Below are 10,101 nucleotides of genomic sequence, written 5' to 3' on the forward strand. Positions count from 1 at the left end.
TTTTACTTCCCGCGCCGAAGCACTCGGAACCAGACGAAGAATAACGTTTTACGTACGTAAGAGTTTGTGACTGAGTATAAAGTATGATCTGCAATTTTAACTTCATACTTTCACGTCGCCAACGTCTTCTTTATAAACAACAATAATTTCTAATTAAAATGTTTACAAAACGTTTTCGAGTTCAACTCAGGTAAACAATTGTAAATCTGAAGTTTCACTTTGCTTTCTTGTATTCATTATGACGTTGCATCCGCGTATGCATATAAAAGATGGTGATCTGAGGCAGACATGACTGCTGTCAACGTGGAACAGGGCTCGTACTTAGATTCCTCAGATAAGTTCATATTTTGTCCTTATCTGAATGTGTAGACATTGAATATCCGCAATATTTCTACACAAAACATAGCTAGTTTATCATGGCGAAATCTTACGGCATCTGACAGTTAAGGAGACGTTGCATGCTTCGTTTGAAACAAGTTTTATGTAGGCATTTAATTCAAATATTCGAGTTGCACATTTGGTAAGCACATGAGTTGGTAGTTACAACATTATATTACTTTGATGTGTTTAATGTAGCGAGTCCACCTCTTACTCGTTTTGAAGGTAGCGCACAAACATCAAATATTTTACATAATAGTTTTTACTTTTTTGTAAAAAAAAACGATATTAGCTTGTTTTTGTAATGTACCATGCATTCATACATTTTGTCTAAGCTCACGATCGATAAAAAATACAAGGTCTCATTATTATTATGCATCATAGTAAACATTCCTTACATATTTATATGATTTTTTTTATTATTTATATACTTGTCAAGACCTAGGTGCATGTAAGAATTGCCTACGGAAAGTCTCCATCAGTTCAAGCTGCAGTAGAAAGTTGTTGCATCGCACTATAGTTGATACAGTAAATGTAGTATCAACTGGAAGCAGATTGAAGATTTTCGAGAAGTAAGAATAACTGGAGACCTCCTGAATTACGCCAGTATCGCCGACATCGCTGTTGGCATACAAACACTCGGTGGGTCTTCACACATTCAACATCATTCTTTAACCAATGTATGGAAAAAAAATCAAGAATAAACATTTTCTGCCCAGTATTCTAAGATCAATTTCTTTATTCCAGCTTTAATACGTCTATAAGTTTGCTTTATCAGCTTGTCATAAAACATTCTCAACCTATGGGGCGCAACAGGTAACATACTTATGGTCAGTTTAATCAAAAAAATGTTTGACGCAGGCGAACGAAATGTACACTACGTCATTCATAATTAATTAATTCTGAACATAAGTTGATCGAATTATGGTAATTAAAGTGTGTATTATTGTATTAATTATACTTAAGCCGCATAATTTCAATTAGTTTGGTCGGCGCACCTAGCCATAATATTAAAGTCACGACATGTTATGGTCACATTGAAACGTTTTATGTTCATGTAGAAATGTTGACCAGCCCTGGTTTACATCACATTGACCGCTGTTTGACCTGAGAGTATACAGCCTGTGATTAGATCAGTAGTTATATTTTTTTCAGGTTTCTCGCTGCCGAAACGACTGTCAGAAACACGTGAACTGTGGATTATTTACGCCGCATTTTGTTCTAAAAAAGACTAGAACTTGGCTAAAGCTGACTTGTCTAGATATATTAAATTAAAATCTTGTTATTGGTAGAAGGGAGGAGACCCTTGCTCAGCAGTGAGAAAGTCATGGCTAAAAAACAATTGGTTGAAGAACTGTTTTACTATTGACATCAAGATAATTATAAATGTTTTTTCCAGTTTTATACTTAGGTTATAAATCAGTTAGGTATTAATTATCTTTTGACCTTAAGGGTTTTTCCAGTTCAAGATCGCAAGGGCCGACCTTACTCATTTTCTTAGGGACAGAATGTGTCAAGTTAAGTAGTGCTAGTATGCATTTATATCGTACTTATGCACGTTTTTTCGATAGCTAAGCCGAATTAAAGATATACAGGAGTCTTATTTTATACATCTTAGGATCTCTCACCTTGCCATGGTTGTAAAAACATTTAGACATTGACAACTGAATAGAATTATACTCATTTATCATGTGATAAATCATTTAGGTAGTTCTGTTTATTTCTAGAAAACCTATTGTTTTTTTTATATAAAATATTATAAATTAAAAATAACATAGGTACAGAGACAGGTGTCACATAACAATAATTATGATCAATATAAGGTATTAATTAAATATTATTTATAGGAACAGACAACAATAAACAATTAAACATACCTGCGTAATTATGGAGTTAATTATCCCATAAAATATGCACCTAGTGATAATAATTATTTTATATACCTCACTGAAAATAAACTAGGTATACATAGGTATATACCTAGGGATGTTTTTAGCCAAATTCAAGTGTATTCTAGTACTATATTCACCCAGAATATTAAAAGTTGTACATTTAAAATTTCCTCTTCCATATTAAAAGACTAAAATTGGGTTTCAACAACAAGTATACAAGTAGTTGTAGATTATTTTTTATACCTACCTAGTGTACATTATTAGTATTATAAAGTCTATTTAGGTCATATAAACACACATGTGTTGTGGGAATGAGGATATGATTCAACAAATTTGGGCCACTTAAAGCTATACAAAGTTTTGTTATATACATAACATGCTGACTTTATATTATTAACTTATCTTATTACTGGCCCAATGCTAGGCAAGGAAATGTGGGAGGATTAGGCCTGGAGTCCACCAGTTTGGCCTGGCTGGGAAATTTGCATACCATCAAGAAAATGTACTAAAGAACTTTAAGGCTTGCAATGTTTCATCATGATGTTTTCCTTCACCATTAGAACAAATGATAAAATAAAATATCATGCTATGTTCTAAATTGCAAAACAAGTTAATTTCATTAAACATCAAACACTTCCTCCTTATCTTCAAAACTGTTTGTTTAAATTCTCACTGCAACTGCATTAAGATTCTATGAAGTGAGACATCATTAAACATTTACTGGATAAGATGTTGCAAGGTGAGCTCTCAACTACTTAGAACTTTGATACTAGCTTGCACTTTGAGACTCAAGTTTATGTAAACTGACACTGTAGCTAGATTAAATAAAGTGCTGTGAAGGCAGACATTAACTAAGTTGCTGAAGTTTTATTGATACAGATCTTGACAAACAAACCTTGAGAGGCTGTAATAAAGGTAGGTAGGTAGATAGGTAACTAGAAAATGGTTTGATGTATTTGTGGGTTAATGCTTAAGCCTTTTCTATTGATATTACAATGGTTGTTAAAGGCTCAATTTATATCTGTCTGTAACAATCATAAATTAGTTTAAGAATTACTCTTACTACCACCAGATAACTCTATTGATGATGGGAAAATAGGCTGTCTGATAGGAACAAAATTAAGAGATTGTTTTGTTTGTAATGAAGTTCTATTTAAAAGCTACAAATACACTTACACTTCTATTGAATAAAAATAAACAAACATTTAATTTTTTACAAAAATGATCTAAGCCATTCAAAGTCCAGCTTAATGTTGACAAAAAGTATGAAAAGACATTGATCTGGTTGAAATAAGTTGATTGTATTATCTTCATGCTTATCTCCTTGCGTCAATTACCTATTGTTGTTATAAGATTATGAAATTTTTATTTTGTCAATACTATTCAGAATTAAAACATCAATGAATTGCAGATGGGTCTGAAAATAATTTGTTTCAGTTGGCAACAGCTGAAATAGATTTCTGTAACAATAGCTTTGAAGCAACAGATTATTGCTGCTTCAAGCAGTGGCTAATGTAAGCACAATACAAAGACTTATGAAAAGATTACTGCCCTATTTTGAAGAGATAAATCAACGAAATACAATTTAATATTTAAGATCTGTAATGTGTAACATTTGCCACAGATAGAGTGACTTGGAAAGAACAGGAGAGGCTTTTGCCCACCTTTGGGACACTCAACAGGCTAAGGAAAAAAATGTGTAGCTAGGATTATAGGGTACACATATTATAATCCATAAATAAAGATTTACTTAATGGTGTGTACTCTCAAAATACAGATTAAATATAGCAATAAATAAAGTGTTTTTAAGAAACATGCTAGGTTTCTTAAAAGCAACTTATTTAATGTTATTTATACTTATTTCATATTAAGATGACTCATAAAACATATCTCAAAAACAAGTAGGTCATTTAGTATAAGATAGCAGTGTTAGTCTATGCTTTTAGAAAGGTCAATTACCACTTCCTTACAAAGAAAACATTGAATGTTGACAAATAATTTATGCAGATAAAAATACATGTGTTAATATTCACAATCTTAGATAAACAATCATTGTATTCAAGGTGGCTTACAATATTATAAATGCTTCAGGAACAGTGGAATTTCCTTGTGAAAATGTATTTCCTATAAAGCATTGATTGTAATAAGTTATGCATGTGATTTTATGTTAATAACAGATTATAAACATTATTTAAGGTAGGTATGTAAAGGTTCTTTGGCCTCTACCCTTATGGGAAAACCGTGTATTTATGTAGGTATGTATTTAGTTATAATTTATGAAGAATGCAATCATAATCATAATACAAATCTTATTATGATTAATGCAACAAGTTAAAGTTTCTTTAAGTTAGAATCACAGGACTTAAGAACAAGAATATTCCTCTAATGTTCAGGTACTATTGTCATATATTTCATAACCTATCACAACACTCTTCATTAATTTTATGTATTCTTTAATCTTTAACAACCATTTTCATAGATATTAAGTGCTCTATCAATATTCTATCATTTATCTGAACAACCAGTTTAATTGATTACAAAACAAGGATAACAGATGTTAAGAGGAAAAAGGACATAGCACCTTCTTAGTTTAGTGCAATTGACAGTATTCCAACCACTGCAACACAATGGTTGCACAATATTAATTATACTGTGTCTGGGGGGTATAATGACACCTCTAGACCAATGAATAGAAACTTTTACGTGTTACAAACGCAGTATTACAGGCATCTTTGTCTCTAAGTTAACTACACAAATTCCAAGGTTAATTTACTTCTAAATTGCTTGGTGTAACATGTTACACAAGTTATTATTCTAAGTTTTAACTTCGACTTCACATTTACGGTTTCAAATTCGGGCAAAGGTGAAATTCAATGACGAAATGAATAAAAGTAAGCCTGAATTAGTATTCATAGAACGTAAAGGTAAAAGTGTAGCAATAATAATTACTCACCACATTATTGTAGTTGAAGGCTGTGGCTCCTGTCTCGTAGTATTCTCTGTTCATCTTATCCCCCATTGTGACGATTATCACTAACTTTTCAAAGTCTTATAAACACACACAATCATTGTCATCATCAACATTTCTTATTATTATAATATTCAAAACAATTTCGATTATTTAGAGGAAATCCAATGACCGTTAGGAGCGTCCGAACAAGCATCGTTTATTTTCTTCATTAGTTACTATAATATTTAATAGGTATCATCTATCACGCATAAAATAGGCTTAATGGAATGTTATTCAAATAAAAACGCGAAAATATTTTCTCAATTCGCTTAGGATAACACGTACAATTATTTTATTTCACTTGACAATTTACCTTGACACATAAAAATGTCAAAGTCGCCATGTTTCTTTCCACAGACTATATAGTGTGTAGTTGCAGAGGGATATGTATACTTAGTATTCTCGATTGTTAACTTAAATCGACTAAATAAGTAGTTCTTTAAGAGAGGATTTGTCTTTGGTTTATTACTATTGTCTTTGTTTAGTTGTAAAAAAATATTGTGAGCAGGTCAAATAAATAAAAAATAGTATAGGTAATACAGATATTAACAATTTCACAAGCGAAATAATTTGTTCTTGTTTATTAATTTCTGCCTTCGACATGATTTTGATTAGTCGTAGTTAGGCTTGACGGTACAACTCAGGGTTATTAGGCATTTTGAAATAAAAATACTTGTTCTGTATTATCTTATTTATTTATAATATTCATCAATATAATATTGCACCTCATACAAAAAAACATCTGGCCTAATCATAAAAATGCCCACAATTAAATTATAACAATATCTAATCATGAAGATTCTGTGTTCTTAACTGAATACTTATCTAAATACTTTTGAATGTTTTCCGTGCCCATTCGCTCTGCGATCATCTTGAGAGACATGGCGAATACTTCGTGAGCAATGTCTTTGTCCCGCGCTAAGGCTGACTCCTCGCAGTAGAAACAGTTGTTGAAGTATAGCCCGGTAACTCCCTCTAGTTCAGCTGCAGTGGCCGCGTAGATGGTTGTAGCTGCGGCTTGTTGCTGCAAAATAAATAAATAAATAAATATTTAATATAGACGAAGGTATATTATGATTACTCCTTATTTATCGGTAGTCGTACGGTAGTGATAGATTCAAACATTTCCTCAATCGATTGATATTAATAGACCGCATCAAATCGTTGTAGACATTACGGTAAAATTCAATTGTGCCGGCGTTCAATTGAAGGTGTATTATATTGCAGCTAAAGTTTGATGCAGTTATAGAAGGTATTATTTTGTAATATATGCTTATGGTTTTATATAGAACTCACCAAGGACTTTGTGAAAGGTCTGACAAGGTAGAATGCCAATCTGAATAACCACCAGGACTTGCTCAGATTGGTATAAACCATGTTACCGGGATGCAGAGAATTTACAGAAATGCCTTTGTTTCTCCATTCTTCACTCAGCACCTGAAATTATAGAATTTTAGTTTACTATTGAATTATTATAGACAGCAATTAAGATATCAAAGATAACAAATACACTAGCTAAATAAATAATAGTTATAATTTATAGAAATATTATGTAACTAAGGCTGCCCTCGATGATCAATAATATTAGTACAATATGGCATACTGCACTAAATTATTGACTGTTCAGGGTTTATCCTGTTAATACTGTACAATATTTTGGACAGTTTTAATACAAGATGAGATTAAAACATAATATGCAATATTATTGCAGGTCTAGAAGCAAGCTTAACAAAGTAGTCAGCATAAGTCTACTTGAAACTTAAATGTATGTATTTCAAAATCACCTTAGCTGTTACAACATTGAACAATTTGGAATTGTTGTAGGCCATCATAGAGCTATAGGAATCCTTTGTTGGCGTGATATTCTGCTGCGAAAACATATTCTTGAGACTCGCAAACCTGAAATTAAAATATTGCATAAGAGTTGCTATTTGCCTGTTCTTTATTGTTAATATAAAAAACCCAGCTTATTATATACTAAGTACAAGGAAAATTCAACATTGTTTATGTACATTTAACTTAAGACAATAGTTAATTGGTTACAGTCTAACAATTCCCAAGTAATAACAATGCTGGGACTAAGACTTGATGTTTATCTATGACATGAAAATGTCAACTAATTTTGAGCCTGGACGAATAGCGCGATTCTCTACAGCCGGCACAATCCAGCTAACGAGAGTTTCATATTTAAAATGTATTGCAAAAATAGTTCCCACGGCTCGCGCTAGGGGCGCTGATCCGATTTTCATATAAATTTGTCAATAGCTAGCCGGTTGTCGATCATGGATAGTGATAGAGAAACTAGCTACAGTAAATAAAAGAACTGATATCAAAGTCCATACACTCTGACATTTATATCATGATCTGCATGCGTATTGTGTACCTCAGTTGACAACTAGTATACATCAATAATAATTACATAACCAATATGCTATACATTGCAGCTTTGACTTACTACTCACCATTATTTTACAAAAGAAGCAATGTACAGAATAGTGGCCACAGATAAGAACTCACTTATAAATTGACTATCAAATGTTACGGAATATTATATACTATCTAATGGATCATTAATATATCCACCAGAAAATTTATGAAAATGTATAGCTCACTCTAGTTTTAGTTATATTATTTACCTGTGGGATTCTGATGATACAAACACAACTCTTGATCCTTTCTTACACAGTGGCTCTAACAATAATGCCAAGTACATATGGCTGAGATGGTTCACTTGGAATGTAGTCTCAATATTATCTTCAGTCTCAGTGTATGGAAGACCAAATACTCCAGCGTTCAGGATCACAAAGTCGAGATGACTGGAAACATTATGAAAAAGATGGTTAAAATTGTGATTAATGTTTTTATTGATTATATGTATAATGTAATCTAATAAGTAACTAATTAATTCATTCAATCAATATTTGAGCATTTTATTTAGTTACATAATAATGAAATTGAAATACAGCATGTTAGGCAGACAGCAACCTGCCTAGCAACCTGTAAGTATTCATAATAACAATAATTATTTTTTTTGTCTACTCAGATCAAATAATTCAAATGACAAGATAAACTTACAAAAACTTTGTAATTATAAAAAAAAACTAACTGGTTATTACTCAGTTAATGTCTTGTCAACAGGAAAAAATATCAACGACAATTCCTATTTTACTCATATCATAAAAATGATGTAATACTTTATACATACTCTGAAAACAACGTTTTCACTGTTGCTGCACATTTCTTAACACTCTGTAACGAAGCTAGATCTAAATGAATAGATTTTAAATTGTCTTCTGAAGCATTTGTTTCTTTGACAATCTCTTCCATTGCTTTCTGTGTTGCTTCCATGTTGCGGTTAGCAAATAACACATTACAGCCATGTCTGGCTAATGCTTTTGCAGTTTCATATCCAATACCAATGTTGGAACCAGTCACAATGGCATATTTGCCTGATAAATCTACTCCATGTAGAACCTGTAATTCATGAAGAGGTGTATTTAATTCAAAAGTATTAGTAGTAGTTAGTATGAGAAGTTGTTTATCAAGTTAAAGTAAAATGCTTCCTATTGTTTAAGTATTATCAAAGCAATGGTATATGAACAGAAATGATGAAACAACCACAGAAGTTTTCTTTCCTGTATTGCACAATATTATAGGGAAAAGCCCATAAGAATACTCTGTTCCTGTGTGACATCTTATTTTTTAAATTTATATAGATTTCTTTATACTTGTTAGCTTCTAGAACACAATGGTAGCTTCTAGAACTTCAACAACAATCAAGTAATCTTTGTATTCCAACATAAAATAGTCACATTAAACATAAGTGGCAATTAAAAGATATATTTAGACTTTAAACTTGAATATTTCATCATCGTAATACATTATTACCTACTTATAAAAGCGATAAACTCATAAAAGTATTGCATAATTTCATTTTATTTAATATTTCAGGCACATAAAACAAATCAAAGTACAAAAATGGATGTAAACATCATTTAAAAACTCATAGGTATTCAATAAAATATTTCATAATGTAATGTTTTAAACACATACTAACCTGAAATGCTGTTGAAGATCCATCAAATCTCTGACGAAAATCGTGGACATGTTTCTTCTCCTCCTTAGCAAAAGCTAACCTGGGATCCACGTAGGTTTTATTCCCTGTATCCTTTTGGACGTATAACGTTTTCCCTTCTTCGTCTAACATTTTCGACCAGCCAAATGGTAACTCCTTCGGTATCACCTTCTTACTGCCCGTACGCGGATGTGTCCACTGAGTTTTATTAGTACAAGTACTGAAGCAAAACAACCGGTTATATAGCAACAAGGAAAATCGTTGACTTGGGAACCACATTTAAAAATGCTTACTTTACGAAATAAACGTTTCCATCTTCAGTTGACTTCTCTTCCCATCCAGGCGGCAGTTCATCTTCGCTATCAGAATCGATGTTGTGCATGATGAATGTGTTTCAATTATAATAACAAGTACCACTTTAAGTCTTCACGCAAAATGTAAATAAATAAATCGACTTGATGTCAGTAGTCAATAATATGTCAGCATTATTTTCCCGTAACGTCACCCTTTAGATTGACACCAACTTGACAGGTTCAACTAGAGATTAAATTGATATAATCGACTAAAGTGATTTTATATTGTTAACAGTAGTCGCAGGATCGTAGCGTCGTATTCCTTGTTATTTATCATGTAATAAGAGTGCGGGTCGTTTCCCGCGTCACGCCCACCTAAACGACATAATTCGCCGGTCTCTTGCCACCGCGGGTGTTCCAGCTCTATTAGAACCCAATGGGCTGGCGCGCGAC

The 10,101-nt window shown here is 32.3% G+C and overlaps 2 protein-coding genes across 3 annotated transcripts in view; both read right to left on the minus strand.

Moving 5' to 3' along the window:
• Positions 1-5,621, minus strand: part of jvl (javelin-like) — a 74,129-nt gene extending 68,508 nt beyond the window's left edge. The window contains exon 1 of one of the 2 annotated variants that reach the window (XR_012959628.1): positions 5,224-5,619. Coding sequence is in view for 1 of the 2 variants with exons in the window: in XM_076118821.1 (XP_075974936.1) it covers positions 5,224-5,289 (66 nt within the window). In the remaining variant the exon portion in view is untranslated. Of the gene's footprint in view, positions 1-5,223 lie in introns of both variants that reach the window. The other variant, XM_076118821.1, reaches the window with a different exon arrangement.
• Positions 5,622-5,943: 322 nt separating this feature from the next.
• Positions 5,944-9,845, minus strand: Wwox (WW domain-containing oxidoreductase). The gene is made up of 7 exons (XM_076118150.1): positions 9,649-9,845; positions 9,338-9,575; positions 8,486-8,754; positions 7,917-8,096; positions 7,065-7,179; positions 6,577-6,717; positions 5,944-6,304 (listed from the first exon to the last, which is right to left on the minus strand). Exons 1-7 carry the CDS (start codon positions 9,735-9,737, stop codon positions 6,071-6,073), a joined length of 1,266 nt encoding a protein of 421 aa, XP_075974265.1. The 5' UTR covers positions 9,738-9,845; the 3' UTR covers positions 5,944-6,070.
• Between the last annotated feature and the right edge of the window lie 256 nt (positions 9,846-10,101).

This window comes from Anticarsia gemmatalis, chromosome 9 (assembly GCF_050436995.1).
Source record: "Anticarsia gemmatalis isolate Benzon Research Colony breed Stoneville strain chromosome 9, ilAntGemm2 primary, whole genome shotgun sequence".
Taxonomy (NCBI): Eukaryota; Metazoa; Arthropoda; class Insecta; order Lepidoptera; family Erebidae; genus Anticarsia; species Anticarsia gemmatalis.